Source organism: Diospyros lotus, chromosome 12 (genome assembly GCF_014633365.1).
Source record: "Diospyros lotus cultivar Yz01 chromosome 12, ASM1463336v1, whole genome shotgun sequence".
Classification (NCBI taxonomy): Eukaryota; Viridiplantae; Streptophyta; class Magnoliopsida; order Ericales; family Ebenaceae; genus Diospyros; species Diospyros lotus.
This window is the reverse complement of record NC_068349.1, coordinates 2306848-2330146: the sequence shown is the minus strand read 5'-3', so window position 1 is coordinate 2330146 and position 23299 is coordinate 2306848. Positions and strand designations below refer to the sequence as shown.

At 39.6% G+C, this 23299-nt stretch overlaps 5 protein-coding genes across 10 annotated transcripts; 1 reads left to right on the top strand and 4 right to left on the bottom strand.

Moving 5' to 3' along the window:
• Window positions 1–63: 63 nt before the first annotated feature.
• LOC127814189 (MDIS1-interacting receptor like kinase 1) lies at window positions 64–4215 on the bottom strand. Of its 3 annotated transcripts, none has more exons than XM_052355517.1 (3): window positions 3758–4215; window positions 919–3662; window positions 64–741 (listed from the first exon to the last, which is right to left on the bottom strand). In XM_052355517.1, exons 2-3 carry the CDS (start codon window positions 3593–3595, stop codon window positions 335–337), a joined length of 3084 nt encoding a protein of 1027 aa, XP_052211477.1. In that variant the 5' UTR covers window positions 3596–3662; window positions 3758–4215; the 3' UTR covers window positions 64–334. The 3 variants fall into 3 exon arrangements, with proteins under 3 accessions (XP_052211477.1, XP_052211478.1, XP_052211476.1); XM_052355518.1 differs by having other exon boundaries at window positions 3888–4215; XM_052355516.1 differs by having other exon boundaries at window positions 919–4214.
• Window positions 4216–6701: 2486 nt separating this feature from the next.
• Window positions 6702–11316, bottom strand: LOC127814190 (bifunctional TH2 protein, mitochondrial-like). 4 transcript variants are annotated; one of them, XM_052355520.1, is made up of 7 exons: window positions 10793–11316; window positions 10611–10719; window positions 10276–10449; window positions 9169–9459; window positions 8619–9036; window positions 8250–8516; window positions 6702–7961 (listed from the first exon to the last, which is right to left on the bottom strand). In XM_052355520.1, exons 1-7 carry the CDS (start codon window positions 10996–10998, stop codon window positions 7546–7548), a joined length of 1881 nt encoding a protein of 626 aa, XP_052211480.1. In that variant the 5' UTR covers window positions 10999–11316; the 3' UTR covers window positions 6702–7545. The 4 variants fall into 4 exon arrangements, with proteins under 4 accessions (XP_052211480.1, XP_052211483.1, XP_052211481.1 ...); XM_052355523.1 differs by having other exon boundaries at window positions 8619–8783; window positions 9348–9459; XM_052355521.1 differs by having other exon boundaries at window positions 10276–10446; window positions 10793–11315.
• A 1059-nt stretch (window positions 11317–12375) lies between these two features.
• Window positions 12376–13811, top strand: LOC127814270 (photosystem II reaction center Psb28 protein). Its single transcript, XM_052355680.1, has 2 exons — window positions 12376–12545; window positions 13130–13811. Exons 1-2 carry the CDS (start codon window positions 12473–12475, stop codon window positions 13597–13599), a joined length of 543 nt encoding a protein of 180 aa, XP_052211640.1. The 5' UTR covers window positions 12376–12472; the 3' UTR covers window positions 13600–13811.
• On the bottom strand, window positions 13579–19257 carry LOC127814268 (subtilisin-like protease SBT1.2). The gene has a single exon (XM_052355678.1). The coding sequence runs from the start codon at window positions 16786–16788 to the stop codon at window positions 14464–14466; it is 2325 nt and encodes a 774-aa protein (XP_052211638.1). The 5' UTR covers window positions 16789–19257; the 3' UTR covers window positions 13579–14463.
• A 134-nt stretch (window positions 19258–19391) lies between these two features.
• On the bottom strand, window positions 19392–21955 carry LOC127814269 (xyloglucan galactosyltransferase MUR3). Its single transcript, XM_052355679.1, has one exon. It carries the CDS (start codon window positions 21498–21500, stop codon window positions 19737–19739), a length of 1764 nt encoding a protein of 587 aa, XP_052211639.1. The 5' UTR covers window positions 21501–21955; the 3' UTR covers window positions 19392–19736.
• Between the last annotated feature and the right edge of the window lie 1344 nt (window positions 21956–23299).

Sequence of the window (23299 nt, the reverse complement as noted above, 5' to 3'; positions counted from 1 at the left end):
ATTGTTGATTGGTTATTCAGGAAACTTACTCTGAGCTGTGGATTGTGTAACATCTTCTTTTTCTTCTCTTTACTGGGCATTATAAAAGAAAACAAAGAAACATAAAGAAGCCAAGCTCCCGGATGGTCCTGACATTCATCTTTTGCTAGCAAGAAATTGGAAAACTTGCTACTTTACAAAGAAGAAACATCATTAGTGATAAGAATGGACATCTCCTTACTCCAGAAACAACCAGGCTGAGGAAGAATTACGAATTACAAATTCAATGAAGAAACTTTTACATACAAAACAAGAGCCAAACAAAATGATGGCCTGGAAAGTAGTAGTTTTTATCTTACAGTATGCCACTGACTGGTGATGTGCTAAAGACTGGCTTCTCTCTGTCAATAACATTAGTGCCACTAGTGCTACTGCTTTTTCTCCTAGGCTTTGCCTCTCCGAGCATTGTTATGACATCCCTCATGGATGGCCTGTCCTTGGGCAGCTTGGCTGTACAAAGGAGCGCTATCTGAAGGACTAAAAGCATCTCTTCCTGGACATGTTTACAATTGCCTACATTAGGGTCTATAGCTTCTTCTAAAGATCTGTTGTCTCGAATCTTCATTCGAATCCATTCAACTATGTCGACAGATTCTCCAAACTCAGGGTCCAATGGTCGTTTTCCTGTTAGAAGTTCCATTAGGACAACTCCATAGCTATATATATCGCTCTTCTCATCGACTTTCAATGTGTATCCATACTCTGCCAAACAGTTATTTGAACATAAGACTGTTAGCTGTGAAAGAAACTGATCCATAATTAATGTGACTTTATTTTTTCTGCTTCAAGTAGTTATTTAGGAATCAGAGTTAAAAGGGAAGGGTAGAACAACAGAGACTTCCTCTGGTGCACGAAAATAATGCAGAAGTAGTAACTCACCAGGGGCTATGTATCCGTAAGATCCAGCAACCATAGAAACTGTCTCATTCTTGTTAAGCATCATCCTTGCCAACCCAAAATCGGCAATCCTTGCCTCGAGGTTTGCAGTGAGCAGTATGTTGTTCGACTTGACATCCCGGTGGATGACAGGTGGGCGGCAGTCATGGTGGAGATAGGCGAGCCCTTGGGCGACCCCAACTGCAATGTTGTATCGCGAAACCCAGTCTACTAGCAGCCTCCCTCCTTGTCTTCCATGTAGAGCTTCTCCAAGGCTGCCATTCTGCATATACTCATAGACTATCATAGCATCAGTATCATTGTGAAGAAATCCAACTAATCTTACTATATTTCGATGCCTTAGACCCCCCAGGAGATTGACCTCCCCCACCAGATCTTCACTGCCTCCCATCTCGATATCGATTCCTGTTCTCCACAGTTTCTTTACCGCCACAACTGTGTTTAATCTCTGCATCTCGGCCTTGTACACAATCCCAGTTGCTCCCATCCCTATCACATTTGATTCCTTGATGCAGGCTAGGATGTCATTGCTTGTGAAACCAAGTCTCTGGAATGCCATCAATCTCCATGGCCACTCGCCTTTTCCCATTCCAAATATTTCCTTGAAGCAACTTCCATTGGAGTACCGCCTGTTGTACAGAGACCGGGCTCCAAAGACTGCGACTATGGCAGTCAGAAGAGACGACATCCCAATGATCCATCCTGCAACGATGTGTTTCGAGTGCAGGCTCTTTTCTTTTGATGTATAAGCCAGGTTTTGGGAGCATGGAGGTAGCACCCCGCCACAGAGCCCGGCATTGCCTACAAGATCATTTGGATTTATGGTCCGAAGCATTCCATTGGCAGGAACAGGACCCTCTAGCTTGTTGTAAGAAACATTGAGCATTTCCAAGGCTGGAGAGTCCCCAAAATTTTTGGGTAAGCCACCGGTCAGAGAGTTGTTGGATAGATCTAGAACAGCTAGTGTAGTCATCACAGCAATGGCTCTCGGGATTGGACCTGTCAGTTGATTGTTTCGGAGATTCAAGGTTACCAATTTCTCACAAGAAGCCATGCTAGCAGGTATGCTTCCAGTGAAATTGTTGGACGAGAGATCAAGCACCGAGAGTGAAGGACAGTCCTGGAATTGATCTGGGATTTCACCCACCATGTTATTATCCGAGGCCATGAAGCTCTGCAGATTTGGAATGGACAGGATGGAAGAAGGAAGCGAAGATTGGAGGCGATTTCGAGAGAAATCAATGAAAGAGAGTGATGCAGAAGCAGCTATGTCATTTGGGATCTGACCTGTGAGACTGTTATTGGCCAATTCCAGCCTCTGAAGCTTCCCAAGTTTGCCAAAGCCAACTGGGATTGTGCCGGAGAGAAGATTGTTCTGCATTCTAACACGAACAAGCGAAGCACACGTCGATATCCCGGTGGGAACTGGACCGGTGAAACCATTGTTGAACAGGAGGAGCTTAGTGAGGTTACCTCCACTGCACAAGGTTGCCGGAATCTCACCAGAGAACGAATTGGATGATATGTCCATCCACTGGAGGGGCGAGTTCCGGCCAAGATCAACCGGCAAAGGGCCTGACAGGGAATTGTTCCACAGCTCGAGCACCTCCAGTTGAGCCAATCCTCCAAGCGCAGAAGGAACTGACCCGGACAACTGGTTGCACATCAGATTGAGGAGCCGCAGGTTCCTTAGCCGAGCCAGCTCAGCCGGGATTTCGCCTGACAGCATATTGTCGGAGAGGTCCAACACTTGTAGTGTCGAGGTAACGTTGCCCATCTCCGCCGGAATTTTCCCTTCAAAGTTGTTTCTGTACAAGAAGACTGTGTTTAACAGCTTTAGCCTCCCCAGTTCAGCCGGGATGCCGCCACCAAGGTTGCCAACAGCCAAGTCAAGATACCGGAGACTGGTCAGGTTCCCAAACTCTGCCGGGATCTCACCTTCGAAGCCATTGTAGCCGAGGATCATGGTCTGCAGCGACAAAAGCTGGCCTAGCTCAGGTGGCAACCGGCCTGTCAGATTGTTCCCTGACAGGCCTAGATACTGCAGCTTCTTCAAGTTCTTGAAAGACCTCGGGATCGAGCCCTGGAAGAAGTTGCCTCTAAGATCTAGCATCTCGAGCGAGGTGGCATTGCCTAGATCCTCGGGAATGTCGCCGGAGAAGCTGTTGCTGGAAGCATTCAGCCTTGCCAGTACAGCTGCCCTTCCGAATCCCACCGGGAAGTTGCCAACGAAGAAATTCTGGCTCACATCAATGCTCTCCAGTGCAGTGAGATTGGACAAGGCTGTCGGCAAGGAGGAAGAGAGGCCATTGCAGCAGAGGTTGAGCGAAGCGAGGCTTTGCAGCATCTGGATATCGTCTGAAACTGTGCCGCTGAGATTGAAGTGGGAGAGGTCAAGCTTCTCCACAGCTCCATCAGAGTTGCACCAAACCCCAGTCCAGTTACAGTGTACTGAAGCTGCTGCTTCCTCCACCCCATTTTCTGTGAGCTTCCAATCTCCAAGCTGGTTCAGAGGATCGACTAGGCCTGCTCTTATCGATACCAAAACCGATGCTTCATCAGCCAAGATTGCCTTGACATGGCCAAGACAGTAGCAACAGCCAATGAAACAGTAGAAGAGCAGCAGCCGCCGCCGCCAAGACACTGTTTGGAACTTCATAATCTTCTTCTTCAAGTAAGGATTTGCAAATTCCTTACTTTTCCACCATTTTCTTCCCCAGAGAAATCTAGAGAGAGAGAGAGAGTTATATGCGAGAAGAATGGCTGATTAGTTTGGATTGGAATAGAAAAAAGAAGTAAATTTTTTATTGGGATTGATTACAGATATGGAGGTGGGTCAGATCTTGGGGTCTGCAACAGCTAGCTGGTAATATGCGAGTGATGACTGGAACATTTGGAGTTTATTGGGAGTGAATCCGACATTAAGCATGGAGGAGAGAATGTGTTCTTACAGTAGTACTGATATCCCCCTCTTCTTTCTTCTTCTCCTCTTTCTGCCGTTGATGGTCAACTTCAAGTTGCCAATAATAAGCAATCATCCATTCCTTTTCCCTGTGATCTCTCTTTCATCTCAAATGATACAAATGTAAGAATAATTTTTTTTTTTTTTTTTGTTACCATACATTAAGGCTGTAGCTTAATGGGTTTAATTTCTAACTTGCTAATACTCAGATAATTCATACTAAATATGCCCAAAAACAAAACATGACATCTTTCAATATGTTTCAACTCTATGTTAAAATGATATTAAGTTAATTTACAACCTTTTTACAAATGGGTTATATTATTTTGTGCCACATTTCTTCAAATATATATATATATATGTCGTCCATATATATACATATATACATAGGCTAAACCTATATTTTTGTACAAGAATAAAAAGATGAATTTGGGCCATATATATATATATATATATAGAGAGAGAGAGAGAGAGAGAGAGAGAGAGAGAGAGAGATCTTCTTAGGGTGACTTCCAAGTATGACAAAGATTGATGAATTGTGATTCAAGCCACATCAATAGGCTTTGGGACCCACCCACCATCAAAATTAATCAATTTGCTATATATTTATGGATGTGGTGCATGTGTGTGTATTCACTCATCAAATCACAATCATGCTTGCATGCATGTGATTGTGATGTTATCAACCCTAACTCCAACCCCAATCAACATTATTTGTTCATATTATTGGGTAATTAGTTAATAAATTTTAGCTCATCAGCAGTAGTAGAAGAAGAAGAAGAAAAGGTGAGGAAGACCACACCAAATGCAATTGCAATAATTCAGAACAAAAATAAATTAATATGAAAAAAATATTGTCCCCATCTGTTTAACAGAATAAACTGCCTAATTTCACATGAACCCATGTGGGGCTTGTTGAAATAAATAAATAAAATAACAAAAGAAAGAGGTGAATGTTGGGTGTCACCATGCCATGCCAATGCTATTAATTATTATCTAATAAGCTGATGCTGCTCCCTCTCTGAAGGTGGATTATGGAAGGCCATGTGCCCCCCACCCCACCCCTCTCACTCCTTTAGAAATTAATTTAATAAGGTAAAATTATATTAAAATAAATTTAAAATATTTTTTAAATTAAAATATAAAATAATCAAGATAAAATTAAAAAATATTTTAAAATTTTTATCAAAGTAATATTATTTTTAATTTTTTAAAAGGTCCTAAATAAATTTATCTGAACAATCTCAAATAAGAAATCTCGTAACTTCTTTTCAATGAATTGTTAAATAAATTTAACAAATATAATGAAAAATATTTTTATCTAAAATATTTTTTATATTCTATTTTTTTAACTTATATTTTAATTAATAAATACTAATTAAGGAGATACATGATTATTGAAGAAAATATTAAATAGGATTATGATGAGACTAATAATGGTTGAAGAAGGGAAGCTCTCTCCACATGGCATTATGTGGCCACAAACCAAGCATTTACATTTACAAATATATAAATATGATTAGAAATTGACATGATTGGATTCATGTATTATTATTATATTATTATTATTGTTATTACTATATATTAGTAGCCAATTAGTCATGGTGTTTGCACATGTGGCACATGCATCAGGGGTGGTATTCATGTTGCCCCAGGGACCCACCTCACCAACCACAAATATATATATATATTTATAGTTTCTACACCTTCTTTTAACCCTTAATTGATTACAAAGTTCTTTCCGGATCTGCCCTTCTAAGTGCTGTTTATACGCTGCTTGCTTAGCATAGGCATAGCTCTTCCTTTTAAGCTAAGCTTCAAAAAAGAAAAAAAAAAAAAATCATAATAGATGTCCTTTGTAGGTGCAATTTGGGCCGCCCATTTTGAATCGGGCTTAACCGGTTAAGACTGGGCTCCGACTTGTAGTTTGTGGCCTGTATTAGAAATTAAAAGTCTAGGCAGGATCTCTACCCTGCCACTACTTTTTAGAGAAGCCAATTTTTTTTATAGACAAAATTAATATTTTTATTTTTATATTTTTTTATCATCATTTAAATTTTTAATTATTTTAATTATATTTCTGAATCTATATTTTAGTATCAATTTAATCCTTATATTTTAATAATTTTTTTTACATAATAATTTAAATTTTTTATTATTTTAATTATATAATTAAATTTATATTTTTAAATTAATTTAATCTCTATATTTCAATTAAACAGAATGTGTGCTTTATTATATTATTTTATTTTTTTATACATAAAAATATAAAAATTAAATTAATTTAAAAATATAAATTCAAGAATGTATTTAAAATAACAAAAATTTTAAATTATTACACGAAAAAAAATCAAAATATAATAGTTAAATTGACTAAAAAATCAAGTTTAACCATATAATCACAACAACAAAAAATTTAAATAAGCACAAAAGAGAAAAAAAAATGAAAATGTAAAGACAAAAATATAAATTTAACTGTCTTTTGTTCCTTTGTTCTAGTAAAAGCATAATCACTTTTGGTGAAATCATTAATTTTTTTTGCTATTTTACATATCTACAACACAACAAAAAATTATTTATCAAATTCTTCTAACGTACTTTTAATATTAATAAATATAACAATACACTCAGTTATCATATACTACTTTTATGATCGCTAAACTGAAATAAGCCCTTTGTGCTAAACCATGTAGAAAAGGTTGAAGAAAGAATTGAACTTATAATTAATATATATATATATATATATATCATAAAACTCTAAATCAACAACTGGGACTACGTCAAGTCATTAACAATAAGACAATTGAAATCATAAATAATCTCTTTCCACTTTCAATCACCATCTTCATGGTTTTACATAGGGGTCTTCACAACGTGGCATGAGAAGAAAGGAAAAAAGAAGCATCTGTGGGGTGGAATAAAAGGCCCTTAAAGGCAGATACCCGTTCATTATGCTCACAATTGCCTAGTTGGTTCATCTGAAATCAACCTTTGAAACCAGGAAACCGAGACAATTCCGAAGCCTCTAGAGGAAAGAGGACGACACTTTTATCCCCCTTTCTCAATTCAATTCTCACACTCAACAATAAGAGGTGTTAAGAGGTGTGTTTGATGACATGAAAATTTTATAAAAAATATCACATCCGAAGAATTGAATTCCATTTTTGCTGGTACAATCCTTTAAAACATGTTTTGCTCTATTTTTCATGAAAAATTGCTTCTAGGAGGGGTGGTTTTTGTTTTTCTTGTAAGTTGGAAAATATTTTCTTTTCCAACTAAATGCTATCAAACATATCCTAAGTTATAAAAGAACACTATTGATAAAAAAGAAGAAGAAGAAGCATAATGCACCACACGAGGGGTGAACCAAAATGGGGGAAACGTAAGAAAAAACAAAAGGTGCAAAGTGCCTTTACTGCCTGATTAAGCTAACTAGCATAGGACATTCGGTCCCTAGCATGGGATGGTTCATATTTGAAAGCCAGTCCTTGATCGAAAAATAGATGATAAGGGCCGAACACTGGTAATTGGTAATTGGTAAAATGTAACCACCAAACAGAATTATCTTAGCATATGTTATTGTTTTCATTCTATGTTTTATGCTTATTGCTTTATTTGTTGTCTGTGGAGAGGTCTCTACCCTATGGCTATAACCCCAAAAGGAAAGCATGTATCTCAGCCCAGCTAGATACAGTGTAAAGAGTGCTAGAAGGGCCGCCCTTCCAATTTGAAGTGCAGCCCTTGGTTAGTTCTTTCTGTTTCGTGACTAAGCCAGAGAATAAAGGGACAAAAGATATACCAAAATGATCTCCCACCCTCCTTAGACTGGAGTCCCAACCAATCACGATCCCGATATCTGCCTTCAGCAGGCAAAGTAAATCACCCACTGAACCTCCAACATAAACTGTGAAGTGCTCGCCAAGTTTGCTACTGCCCTCTGTAATGTCATTGAACACTCGAAGCTTTTCCATGGGAGACTCCACCTTCTTGATGATATCACCTGTGGTGACTAATTCTTCATATTCCAACTCATTTGAATGAACATTCTTAACATTCAACTCCCCTGCTCAACACCAAAGAAAATGATATCAGAACCGTGCATCAAGTCATAATGTAGCATTAAGATACAAGGCACTAAACATGTAAACGTGTTACTTCTTTGCAATTTTTGGAACTGTATTTTCATGTTTCATCAATACATTCAAGGTATATTGTCAACATGGGAGATGAAATGAAGTATACATTCCAACTTAAAAATTGATGTGCAGGGACATGAAAGGTGTATGGCGTGAAATATAGATCAATTAATATGAGAGTATAATTGCGGATTAATATGCTGCATAAACCATACCTGATGAAAAAGCAGCCCGTATGAGATCACCACACCAACAGTATGATAGTACATGAACATCTGTCTTCAGATTTTCACATTTTACCATCTCTTGGAAAAATCCTTTGCAACCATCTTGGAGAACGAGGTGTTCACCGGCCCAATTTATGTCCTCTAGATTTAAGCCTTTCAGTACGCCGGACTCGATTACTCTCGAATTCGACTTTTTCTCAAAATCTGACAGTAGCTCAAGTGCTCTACACAGGTCTTCATAATTGAATTCCTCCACTGCAGAAAACAGTTGAACCACATGCGTCTGAGAATTCATGTCATGACATTATATATAGTTCTCAACATACCATTTTCAGTGGAAAAAATCAACCATTATACCTTTTTCACCAGCCATGATGCTTCCCATACATTGTTCATATTCTTCAGAGTACTGGCTGGAAAGAGCAGCCCATGTGGTCCTCAGATCAGCTGATGACATACAAGTAGTCAGTTGGGTTTCATATCCATTCAGATCAGCCTTTGATGCTGTTCTAATTGCAATCTCTGCCAGCAGCGCAGTGGAATCAATAGCAGTGCATGTCATGTCAAAATCACAAAATATTCTAAGAGTTCTTTCCACTGGGACATCAGGCTGATAAAAGGGGACTACAGTTTGCTGGAGAATTTGTTGAGCAGAAAAGAACTTCACTTCAAGCTTCACAGCTTGCTCGTAGAGTTTTTCTATAATTTTGAGCTCTTCGCCGGTCAAAGAGATACTTAATTTGTCAAGCAAGTTTTCAATCTGAAATGCTGTTTCCTGAATTCAGAACCATAATAGTTAACTGATTTTTAGGAATTAAGGATTTTTTGGCACTCATTGATGAATGGCTGCCCTTGTTTGATCAGAGAAGACCAAGGAAATTATTCATTTCTTAAAAATCTGACAAACCTCATAATTTTGGGACGCTAGATTGTCAATCCACTTCTTGTAGATGTGATTGCTTTGATCAAGTTCTTGAAGAGTCAGGATCTCCTTGCTTATAAATGCATAAAGTCTCATACAAGGTCCCACAGCAGCAAATGTATATGCAGCAAGTTTTGTCTTCTCAAAAGGAGTTGCAATATTACCTGGAGACTTTTCTCCTTCAACTTTACCCGAAGCTGTAGCCAGCAAGAAATCTGTGTATTTAACTGTTGCACTGACAGAAATTCTCTCGCTTGGAAGGTCGAAGCCCCACTCCTGTCGATGGATTTTTCAGAATATATACAGAATATGTTAAAGGATTGTAAATTGCCATCCACAATAAAAAAAGGGTTTATTATCCTGATAGTTGTTGGCATCCTGATATATGCCACTAATGAAAGTAAGAGGTTGAGTGAGATAAAGAAGCTAGAGAAGGGTTAAAAAAAGCTTCATCTTAGACGTAAAGGCAATGTTGCCCCACATACATGTTATCAACCCTACACCTCAGCGGGACATTCAACAAAGGGATCCAACTACTAACGTCCACTAATAACACAAGAACTTGAAAAGCATGTATGTTAGATACAATGCCCACAAAACCCATAAACAATTGAGTTTAGAGTATAACTAAACAATGTAAATATTCTGTCTACGTAAATATTCTGTCAGAGGCATAAGAAATAGGTGCAAATTTGCATGAGGAAGTTGCTAGTCCATCAAATTTAGAGCACTCACAGTGAGATAAGCTGAAAGACTTCCAACTATGTGCCCATTCCTGTTATGTGAATTGCATCTTACATGCTCTGACGATATAGCGAGTAATAAATTAATATGCAATTCCCACCTAAGTATGTATATACGCCTCCCCACCGAATAATTCATGTCATCATTATTGCTAATTTATACCAATCTACTCAACCAACAGTTGCAACTTTTACAATGTTTAGTAAGAAGGGCAGTATGAAAAGCAACAACAATCAAATCACGTTTATGCAAAGTAACAACTAACAACCCAGGTCACGATGATAAGTTATGGCTCTCCCTACTCATTATCCAATAGGGAGAATCGTTTTAACAGAAGCTCCATGATACCTTAATTTTGTGCACCAGATCACAATCAATTTGATGGATAAACAGAAATCTTTTTCTGATCAACGGGAGGACCAGAGCTACCACACAAGAGGATAGATTCCGCAAATCAAGCAAGATCAACGCACGAAAATCCAGGGTATGATTTGACCACTCGCATTCAAGTTTTTTCCACTTCTTATATTTCAACAACAAAAAGGAGGAGAATGATCAACATTAAGCACTTGTGTATTCAAGCACATTAAAAAAAATTATTAAATTACATTACTATTCCACCAGCAATTGAATGCCAGATTCCAAATGAGAAGAGAGAGAGAGAGAGAGATACGGTTGCTTACTCGGACAAGATCGTCACGATTATCAAGCCTCTTCAGAACTCGTTTCCTCAACTTGCCAATCGCATCCTTGTCTTCTTCATCGTCCGCGTACTCTTCCGCCAATTCATACCTGAAAATCCACAAAGTCCAAAATCAACACACAGAAACTGTATAATCGAGAGAAGGAAAAAGAGGAATCGTACGCCCGTGCAAAAGCTTGAAGGAAGAAGGCATCCTGAGAGATACACCGCACAAAAGATTGAGGATCCAGCACTCCGGACGCCAGACAGACCACGAACGGCGTGTAAAGCGCGAAGACCGACTCACTATTGAACTTGATCCACAACCTCCTCGCTATCCCCTCCCCTTCTCCTCCTCCGCCTTCCTCTCCCGCCGCTACCATCCTCATGTTCGCCGCCCGAAGTCGATTCCAGCCAATTATCGCACCGCTTCACAATGAGATAGATTCAAAGCAAAGAAATCGGAAGTACAGACAAAGTTCGGCCTGGCTTTTTCAAAACAGCCACCGTATTTTATTGGCTGTGAAGAAACCAAGACCCAAATTCCACAAGTCCGCCGCCTAGAGAGAGAGAGAGAGAGAGTTGGTGGATTGAATTGTTGTTTACGTTCGAACTATACTCGGTCCATTTTTGCGGGAAAATGCGCGTGATTCTCTCTGTATATACAAGAGAAAGCCGGCGGTCAACTGAACATTGGGGTTAAGGACACGGAAGTCTCGTGAAGGATGGGAGACAAGTCGGTCGCCCGTGCCGGTCAGAGAAAGAGACTTGAAAGGGCCGAATCTCTGTCGCCGATTGGGCCGACAGGAAGTCAGCCCAAATAAATGGGTTGAACGATCCTGATGCAAGCCCAAACCACTTATTTGGGCCCGAAAGATTCGGGCGGAAGCCCAGTTGAGCTTTCGGCTGGTCCAACAACTGTTATCCACTGGCTATTGGACAATTACACTTTACAGAGATGAAAATTAAAAAATGTGTTCAATTATAAAAAGTTTCTAAATAAAAAAATAGAAAATTGGATTTATTATTTTTTTAAAATTAAATTATACTTGAAAAACTCATAAAATTAAATTATCAACGTTAAATTATTACATGGGCTAGTTAATAATTAAATCTTATAAAATTAGACACAATAGCCCCTCCATTACTAACATCATTAAGTAAATTAATCATACGCAGCTTGAACTTTATTTTTCATCGTATTAATCTTACAATTGTGGAAAAGTTCAAGGATTAATTTAGCAAAAAATAAAAATTTAAGAGGTGTATATGGTCAATTTACTTAATAACATCAGTAACAAAGAGGGCATCATGGATCATTTTTGAAAAATTTATGGACCAATTCATCTAATCTTTAGTATGATAAATGTGTTTTGTTTGGGTTACTAACAAGTTAAACTAACAATTTTTAATAGTTGATATGAAATCTTAATATTTTTATACGTTAAGAATCAAACACTATACTTTTTTAATTATTATATTTTTTTAATTATTAAAAGAGCACAACAAATTTGTCAACGTATTCAGATACTATTAATTAGTCATCTACATAATATGTCACTCATAGAAATAAACGCATTCATACACGCAATAATATTTTGTTATGATAAAAAATTAAAATTATAATATTTAATTATTAAGATTTTAAAATAATAATTTATACATATTAAAAAGTATGGTACAAAATATCAAAACTCTAGGCGAAATTTCAATTTTGTAAATATTTGAGAGTCAGGTGATGATGATGAGATGAGGCAATCCTTTTGACAAGCTGAGAATTGTTTGGAGTGAATGGCTGTCGTTATTACACACCACCCATAAACCTAAACTGTCCACTCCACATCGTCTCTCTCTCTCTCTCCAATGGCGAGTCTCCGGTCTCTGGCTTTCTCCTCTCCCCTTTCCCGCTCTTCCCACAGCATTCCCTCTCTTTCAGGTACTCTTCTTCTTCTCCTGATACCTGCGCGGTTTAGTTTCGAGAAATTTGTGGATTTTTGTGTAATTATTGGAGCATCCACAAGGGGTCTCAAATGGGGTTTTTGTCCCTGATTGGCGTTCACTGTTAGTCTGTGATTCATGTACTTATTTATCAGAATGTGGAAAGATTTTATGATTGTTAGAACATAGAAACAGATGAAGCATGAAGTTATGTTTTATGTGAGGATTCGAGCACTGGACTAGCCTGCTTTTGTTATATTATTATATCAGTAATGTTTCATTCATCACTCTGTTATCCCTGAATTTGTTGAAAATTTCTTGGCCATTCTGTAAGAATTTAACATTTTCCTGGAATTGAAAGCAAGAAAGAGGACGATGCTTGATGTAAACTCACTTCAGCATCGGGTTCTATTTCGTCCTCTATCCAAAATTAAGCAACACTTACAAACCCATGTCTAGAATATGTACAACACTGCGAAAGGAACTTGAAGTTAGATACAGATTGTTAACTCAATTCTGCTTGATGTTGGCTGACAGATGATGTTAAAGACACATTGCTAATGTTTGGCTTTTGTGGTGCAGGTGTGACGGCAGGGTCTTTTCATAGAAGTTCACATTCCCCATTCTGTGGTCAGCATCTGAAGCTGCATCGATCATGCTCGTCCTCACGAAGAATAAGATCTCAAGTTCCCATGCTCAGTATAATGATGGTTAAACCTACAATTCAATTCATTCAAGGAACCGATGAACAGACAATTCCAGATGTGAGGCTAACAAAATCGAGGGACGGAACTAATGGTATGGCTATATTCAGGTTTGATCAACCCTCGGTTTTTGATTCTTCTAGTGAAGTTGGGGATATAACTGGCTTCTACATGATTGATGAGGAAGGGGTCCTTCAGTCAGTTGATGTAAATGCCAAGTTTGTGAATGGAAAGCCAGCAGGGATTGAAGCAAAGTATATAATGAGGAGTCCAAGAGAGTGGGATAGATTTATGAGATTCATGGAGAGATATGCCAACGAGAATGGCTTATCTTTCATCAAAAAATGATGAGGCAACTATCCTTTTACTCCCTTCCATTCACTTTCAGCTGACACCATATTAACCTTCCTATTATTTGATTGAGTGAAAATGCCAATTTTGAAGCAACTTGTCATTGTAGCTTGATGCATACTGTATTTTCCCTCAGTGAATTAGTTGTCTTTATGGTGATATACTGGGTTACAGCAGCCTGTCTTTAATATATTTTCACTTATAGTATATATGGAAGGTGTTTTGTTGGGGGGGGAAGAAAGGAAAACTGAGATGGTCAACATATGTAACTTGACTGAATTAAATTGAAATTTGTTTGAAGTAAAATGCTAGTGCTTCAGAAGATTGGTATACCGCTTTGGCTTTGTATCTATGGATATTCTAAGCCCAGTGCACGTGATTCCACACATTGTCGGGTTTGGGGGAGGTTTGTCTGTTGTACACAACCTTACCCTTGCTTTGGAAAAAGCCTGTTTCCACAACTCAAACTTGTGACTCTTCAGTCACAAAGGAGCAACCATATTGTTGCTACCAAGACTTGCCCTAAACTATTAGTGCAACATATCTATTAGGTAGCTGATAGTGAACAAAAAGGCTGATAGTGAACAAAAAGGCTGATAGTGATACTAGAGCTCTAAACTTGTTTGAAATCAGCTGCGTCGGTGGACTCTTTTTACTTGAACAAACAGCTATTAGGTAGCTGACAACGTACAACTATATGAAGAATAATTTTTTTTTTGGAATCATGAAGGGATTTTGTTAAGCAAATTGTGCAAAGATTTCCTCCTCAGTCAAATGCTAATTAATCCTCATGACTTCATTAGTCAAAAAGCATAGGAAATCATAAGCCTAAGCTGTTAGCTATTGTTGCTACCACGATTACTATTGTCCATGTAACTTAGATGGCCATGTCACTGAAATTGGGCTCCTAACCCTGTAATGGCCATGGTGAGAGTGCACCCATGTCAAATGTCCTTGGGCAAAGCTTGTGTTATTCATTCCTATGCTCTTCCTTGAAATAAGTGAAACTGTGTAGCTCAAGCTCTGGGTTATGTGTTTGAACAAAAGTCTTTCGGGTTTAACTCTTACCTTGACTCCTTCAGGTGCTGCAACTTCCACCGAGTAGATGGAATTAGGCCTTCCCACATTTGTCAATCGCCTTCTAATCATCTTGCCTGTCATCCCTCGCCTGAAAACCACTGATATGGAGGGATAATTGAGGCTAAAACCCCCGTTCTTCGTCAAAATCTCACCGCAACTTACATTTCTGTGAGTAATGGTGAAAATTTCTGATCTTGTATATCCGACAGTGCAAAGATGAGTAATGTACTCATCTGGCCTGATATCATATATCAATCCTGGACTGATTGCTCTCTCTGGGTTTACATGTCCAACTCCAATGGCGAAAACTCCTGCAGGTTTGTCTCCATCCATTATTGGCCTCCCTGAGAGATCAGTGGTTTCTGCTGTAGTCATTATTGCAGATTTAACCGCTGCCGGTGTCCATTTCGGATGGGTTGAGTGGATCAGGGCAGCAATTCCACTGACATGGGGGCAAGCCATGGAAGTCCCTGACATGACAGTGAAGTTGACTCTTCTAGAATCTTCAGGAAGACCGCTCGGGCCCAAGTTCTGAGGCCAAGCGGCAATGATGTTGACCCCCGGAGCAATCATATCCGGTTTGAGGATTGAAGGGTTGGTGAAACTTGGTCCCCTTGATGAAAACTGAGCCACTGCTGGTGCTGTGGATTTCCCAATGACAGTCCCTCCAAATATAACTCTAGCCGTGGGTCTCCCCGCAGAGTTTATATAACTCTTTAACTCCATTGATTGATTGAAGCCAATCAATGTTGCTGGAAGGACATGGGCATCAACAGAGTCTTCCTCCAAATTTATCTTTGTATTTGCCAATATCATTGCAGCACCACCTGCTTCTTTGACGACCTGACCTTTCTCCGCTCTTCCGTTTGAGCCGCGTTCACAGACCACCATTTTGCCCTGGACTTTGGCTCTTGGAAGAGACCCCCTGAGGCAAAATGCACTTCCCCTCCCTTCACCACTTAAGTAGATCAACTCAAGCTCTCTCTCAGCACTTGGTCTTCCCTTTCCTGGGTACATGGATTCCCCATATAGGATTTTCCCGTTACCCAAACGAATGATGGCTGGAAATCTCCTATTGATTGTGCTAGCACCGATGGTAGCAATCCAAGGAGCCTCGTTGGCCACTGAGTTCTGGATTGGACCATTGTTTCCAGCAGCACATACGACTGTTATTCCATGCTCCATTGCTCGAAAACTCCCAATGGCAATGCTGTCCTCGTAGAGTGGTAATGGAAAACCCCCGAGAGAGAGGGACAAAATGTCCACTCCATCTCTAATTGCAGCGTCCATTGCAGCCAATATATCGGAGCTGTAACAGCCAGTGTACCAACAAACTTTGTATATTGCCACGTGTGCACGGGGGGCCATCCCTTGTGCCACACCGGCTCCATTACCGAGCACACTTGCCATTGGCACTGCAACCCCAGCGGCAGTGGATGATGTGTGAGTACCGTGTCCATGGGAATCCCTTGGAGACACATATTCAACCACAGTGTCTGCTGATGGTGATGCTGAAGCCACACTGTGACCTTTGCTGAAGAACCTGGCGCCAATGATCTTCCTGTTACAATGTGAAGAATTGAAGTTTTGCCCTTCTTGGCAAATCCCTCTCCACTTCTTGGGAACCGGGGGCATCCCATGATCATCAAAGCTCGGGCTCTCAGGCCAAACTCCAGTATCCAGCACCCCAACTATGGCCCCTCGACCAAATCCAGACTTAAACCAGGCACCTTGGGTTGTGGGGCTCAGTCCCAAGAACTTGTAAGAATAAGTGGTGTGTATCTGAAGCCTCCTGTCTGGCCTTACAGCTATGACATCAGGACACTGTTGCAAGGACTTGAGCTCGTGTTTCAACAGACGAGCTGCAAAACCTTCCATGGCAGAGCGATAAGAGTATAGAAGGCGAGAAGAGGGGTCTGCTTGGGAAGAAAGAAATGGTTCAATGAGGGAGAGATGCCAGTGATGCTTAGAGGGATAAGAAGTGGTGGTGAATCCATGTGGGTGGAGTTGCACTATATAAGTTTGGAGATCTTGAGCTTGCAGCTGCAGGGTAGAAAGGAAGAAGAGTAGAAGAGTGGAAAAGAAGAGTTGGGTTTTGGGGTCCATGGAGGTGCCAGCCGGAAGAATGGTGCTTGATGCATGCTTCCCTCAACCGATGCCAGGCTACTTGAAGGTGTTGAAGGGAATTCAAAACTGGGCTGTGGAGGCATTGCTGAGCTCTCAGAGACAAAGATGAATCTCGTGAAGTTCAGAAGGGCTCTTCTTCACGAGAACATTTGTTGAGAGAGAGAGAGAGAGAGAGAAGCTGATGAAGAACTTTTCACGGGATGTGTTGGTTAAAAGTTACATTCCATGGAGTCTCCTTTTCATCCAGTTTGGTGAAATCTTTGCTCATTTAAAGTGCATTAACTCAATACTCCATAGTTTTTGCCTTCCACGCCCTCCTGCACCTACAGCTTGTGCTCTCCTGCAATATTTATTGACCCAAGAAAGATGTTTTCTCTCTGCATTTCTTTCTTTTTCATATTAAGTTAATTCTTTTTGTTAACATGTAGGTCACTCCCAGTTTGTGTCTTCAAAGGTAGATATTGATAAATTATATTACTTTAATTATAAATCCCATGAAACCAGTCATTTTTTTTTATCTATATCATATTTTCTTCGACAATTTAGACATTCTTTTGAGGGTAAGTTTTAATAGCAACAGTGAAGTTGTTCTTTTTTTCTTTTATAATTAAAAAGAACTCTAAAATGTCATGAGTTTGAATTATAAACAATCTCCTAATCAGACATAAACTAGGTAAAGTTGTATACAAATACAACTACTATTATTTTTCACCTCAGAAAAGGATGAGGATGTGGCCTTTTAGTCTCCAACTACTCTCCATTAAACCAAACCAATCCTTGATTCCTTACCACTCAAGCCAGCTTTCTCTTGATTCTTCGTTGAAACACAGTTTTTCTCTTTAGCTCACCAAATGGATCCGCCAACCAACCAGATCGGAGGAATGCATATTTATATCCTTAAATTCTTACATTTTTTTCTTGTGAAACTTTAAATTTTTTGAGGTTCTAAATGTGCCCCTAAACTTGTAAAATAACTACATTTAAACACATTTTAAGCACCTACAACACTTGTGTTCTTTGAGCGCTTGAGAAGCAAAAATCAGCTGACGAAGCAATAGAGAACAACACTACCACTTCTTCAAACCCCTCCGTATTCTTGCATCATTGACGAAGCAGAGAACAATATCACGTCGCCGTCAACCTCGTCTCTAAGCTCCACCTCAATAGCTTTTCCTCTGCCGCCACAATAGATGCAACACGTGCCAAAGCCATGAAGAAACCCACATCGTCGTCTTTCTCTCCCCTACATCCCAACTCCAAGAAAATCAGTCTCCATCCTTCCTTCAGCCATCGCTTTTGTGGCTTCGCCAAGATTCCTCTTCTGCCTGATTCTTAGATGGTTTAGGACTCTATCTCGTCGTCGCCGACTCTACGGCGCTATGCCTTTGACCCTACAAACTCCCTTATTTTGGATGAAACCTACGCCATTCTATTTTTTCTCCTTCTTTCTTTTGAGTTTTTATTATCCTTTTCAATTTGATAGAAAGGAGTTGATGGTGGCGGCAGTGTCGTTCTCTGATTTATCGGTGATTCAAGAATAGGAAGGGGTTTGAAGCAAGTGTTGGTGTCGGTGCCGTTCTCTGCTGTTTCGTCTAGTTGTTTGACTCTGACGATCGATTTTTGCTTCTCAAGTGCTCAAAGAACGCGTGTAGATGCTTAAAAGGTATTTAAATGTAGCGATTTTGCAAGTTCAGAAACCCATTTGGAGCCTCAAAAGAGTTTATGGTTTCACAAGGAAAAAATGTAAAGAGTAAGGGCATAAATATGCATTTGTCCAACCAAGATTCTTGCATTCACATCCACATTTGATTCGATGGCACAAAAACTCAATAACCATAGTAAAATTGGTGTCAACAAGTTGACTCCCCCAAGTTCAGACAATCACTGCCACCATGATCTAGAATTAATTCCTGCAGTGACAAAAGAATGGTCTTGTCCTTACGCGACATAGGTAACTTGTGACTGAGGACACAATATATTGCCTTCTAACATAGCGGAATCAACTTATTGGCCATCATGACAGCCGATAAACTCTTATTAGGAATCATCCAAAAGCAATGTCATTAGCTTCCCTACCCTTAAAACTCATGAATTATATGACGAGTGACTGCCCAAACAATTATTAGGCACAAGAAACTCAACAGGTCTAAGTATCAGTTTAAGGGGTATCACCATCAAAGCTATCACCTCGGGTGGTAATCAACCGTCTCTTAACAGTAATAACAAAACAGATGTGGATGCAAAGTTTCAACTGTTTTCGGAGAGCAAGCAGTTTGTTCAGCATAGGAATAATGCACACAAATTTCAGAACTGTCCGGTTTAAGTACGGTAACCAGTAAAATCACATATAATGAGACTGCCAGAACATTCGACCGTGTACGGTTTAGGATGTGATTCCGCTTTGTCAGCTTTAAGTATTTAATCATGTCAATTGAACTTCTGGCAAGTATTTTAGCCATGTCAAGTGTATGAACGCCTACAAGTCAGGATTGCTAACTGCCATCAGCATCAGCTGCCTTGCATTTATTTGAAATACAACCACCCATCTTACACTAGAGGAGAGAACAAAGAGGCTTAGAATGTGGATAATAAAAACTTATTAATCTTTCATTATGCTTCTTTTAGCAAAAGATCACACAATAGACTAAAACATGTACCTAAGGCTTTTTGCAGTGTGTATCTATCAAGTACGAAGAAAGAATCACTACCCAAAAAACAGAAAAAAAATCAAGATAGAGATCAAAACCTATTTATACCGAGGCCGAAAACAAATATGTTTGCAGCCTCAGGATTAACAAAGATTATGGGCGGACAAACTAGACAACTCCCAAATGATTCCCTGACCAGGCCCTGATAAAAGTTCATACCTGTAATCTGCCTCAGACTCTCTACTGGGGTCCTCTCCATTATTACTAGGTGCTGGACATTTAGTCTCTATTCCAAGAACTTTTTGCTGCTTCTGATGATGAAATATTGGAATTTTCATTGCCATCTTTTGGCTTTGAGAAAAAAGGATCCCACTCATGAGTACTAAGGTTTTGCCCTTCCTGTAGTAAGGCATATTTCCAACTGAGCTCCTCAATAAACCCATCATCTGTACGGCCGTCAACCATGTCTTTCCTTAACTTCGTAACTTTGTCAATGACGGCCTGCACGGCTACATCAAAGGCATCTTTCAAAGTCTCCAATTTGGAGCGAGGATCTGCATATATCAGCCCCGGGATGAGTTTTATGACCTCCTCCCTCATTGTCTTCACCTGCTCAGGAGGAATTTGACTGAGCCTTTGCTCGATGCTGATATTCCTCTTTCGAATATCATCCTCTGAAATAAACACGGAATACTTGGCATAGTCCTTTGGAAGATGCCAAGTATATTGCGTGTAGGCTGAACCAGGATGAAAGAAAACAGGAATACACCCTGCCAACATTGAATCAAAAGCAGATCGCCTTGTGTATGAATCCCCTTGAGGCTGCAAGCAGAAAAGGGAGCTCTGAAACATCTTCATTATATTGCTTGGAGAATGACACTTGCTCTCCCCAAAATCGCACTCCAACAACTTGCAGACCTTGGAATTCTTGCACTGACCAATGATCTGACCCCGGATTGATTTGGGGTTTCCGGGACGCGGTGCACCGGCAAAAGAGAAGAGCCACTTCCGCTCCAGTTTCCTCATCCTGTCCTGCCATACGAACACATCGGCATCTTTTGCAGGATGGAAGTATGTGGGGTATGGAATGCCGAAATCATTTGCATTCCAGGGGCTTGACTCCACCACCAACATGGACATATTCTTTGCAGCCGGTAAGAAGAGAAGCTTGTTGCCCCAGTCAGAATCTTCCTCACTCAGTCTCCTAAAATCCCAAGTTATCCTCCCTGCAACAAGAAAATGATCCTTTCCACCCATAACATTCCATTCTGGCCTCTTCTCCAGCCAATCAACCAGAGCAAGAGAAGCAGCATCCCTCATTGATATGTTAAACCCCCAAAGATACCGGGCGATATCAAACCCCGCATAAAAGGGGACGAAAATAGCAGCTGCAATAGAAGAATCGTTTGTCAAGCATTCATAACGCTTCATTCGGTTATTAAAGATCACGTCAACAGTGAACTGATTCGTTGCATACCATCCAGTATCTGAAAACACTCCTTCAACATTGTCAAGCGGGGGGCCAAGGCCCGCATTGGTGGTGAACTCACACATGTTTGTCCAAAGACTGAGGCTCTTGCATTCCTTAAGCATATCTCTATTAAACCTGGGGGGCAGATCATGCACATAGATATACTTCCCGCCACATGGATCGCTCTTGTTATCCACTGTTCTTAATGCCTTCATAAATGGAAACCTCTCCGATTCACGTTGCTTATCAGTGGGATGGCTAACAGGGGATGATCGGGAATCTTTAGAAACGGCAGGACCGATAGGAATAGGCTTAGGAGATGATCGGTCGATGAAGGGCCGACCAACAGGAGACGATCGAGGATTCGTCAGCGTAGAAATGACAGAAATAGGATGCAATCGCGTCGGATCAGGAACCGAATTGCTCCGAAGGACGACGAAATGGAAGTACAAGATCAACAACCAGAAGAAAGCAGCGGAGAAGGCCAACAGCCAGAAGCGGGAATGTTGACTCTTAGCCGCCCCCTTCTCCATGTGCTCAATTAGCGAGCTCGTCGGCGACCGGCGCCTCATCAGATTTCAAAGCTCACGCAAGCACCTTAACATCAACATCGACAAGATTGCAGCCTCGGAAACCCTATAACTGAACCTTCGACTCTTCAGGTTCCAGAACTCAACAGTAAACCTCGAACAGAGCGATGATCAGACGGAACGTGCCGAGCCCTGCACAGACAGACTTACAAGCAGGGAAGAAACGGACACTTCGGAGATACTCACCAACGCAACAACCTAAGACAGCAGGCTGTAGTAATAAATATCGATTGAATTGGGAAAGAAGCGGCGCGAATCACGAGAAATCAACGAAGTTTTGGTTCGAGCCGTTGCAAATATCGGGGAGCGAAGACTGCAACAGATGGCGCTAACCGAAACGCGAAGCGAGATTGCATGATCAAACTACAACTTCCTGACACGTACTGTTGTATGGAGATAGAGTTGCAGAGAGAGGGGATCGTGAGGAAGAAGAAAAGGGAAGCGAATATATACATATATATAATGTAACGGACTGGCGGGACCTTAGAAATCAATTAATTAAAAAATTAATATAAAATATTCTAAGAGTTATAGAGTAAATCACACCAAAAATTATTAAATTTAAGTGTGTTTTTATTTTGATCACTAAATTTTAATTTTTTTTCAATGTGATCACAAAAGTTTAAAAAATTTTGTAATATGATCACATATAAGATTTTACAACTACTCTATGGCCAGAATAGGTGACGTGGCGCTCACATGACGTTGATGTGACAAACAATAAAAATTATTATGTAACAACAATCAATCATAACGTGCCACATGGCGCTGATGGGTTTGATAGGTTTGACATATGATATGTTCTGACTAGTTGTCATTGCACAACAATTTTTATTATTTGTCACATCAGCGCCAAGTCACCCACTTCGACTATAAAGCAGCTAGAAAATCTTATAAGTGACCATATTATAATTTTTTTTAAACTTTGATCACATTACAAAGAATTAAAGTTTAGTGACCAAAATAAAAAATACACCAAAATTTAATAATCTTTAGTGTGATTTACTCAAGAATTATCCAATTATAAGTAAATATAAATAAATAATTTTAATAAACTTGACATATGATAGACTCGATCATACCATCTTGTAATAACTCAAGCTCTCAAATATCTCGAGAGATTTCAATTTTTATTTGTAATAGTTAAGGTACATTATTTTTAAATAAAGTATATTTATTATATTTTATTGTCAATTTTCAAATATTTTTATTAATTGATTCAAGTTTTAAAAGAGGACGCACTTGTCACTAATTAACAGAATCATTTAAAAATAAAAAGCACAATTATAATAAGGTAAATTAACACCTTTTTAAGGAATTAACAATATTTTGTAAATTATTAAATTTTTTTAAAATTATAAATACTTAAAAAATTCTAAACAATTTTTGCTCTGTATAGAAATTGTGTATAATTTTTTAATAATTTATAAAAATATTATTAATTCTATAAATATCAAAATTAAATACTAAAAAATAAATTTAAAAAGAACGCTACCAAACTCAACTAAGTTACAATGTAACGGGCGGGGAAGCGGAGTACTAGGTTTGTTGTCGGCGGCATTCGTGCCACGTGGGAGCACGCGGTGAAGAGCTCCTCTTCGATTTGTTTCTTTTGACGGTTCAACGGACGACGGGGACTTACGTAGCGGGATGGGATTGGGCGAGCCGTCGTGCGAATGGAAGATGAGCCGCCTCTCAGTCTCACCTCGTGGCCGAGAATCCCGTAGAAGGAATATTACTAAAAATGACATAAAAAAAATATAAATAATACTTTTAATTAT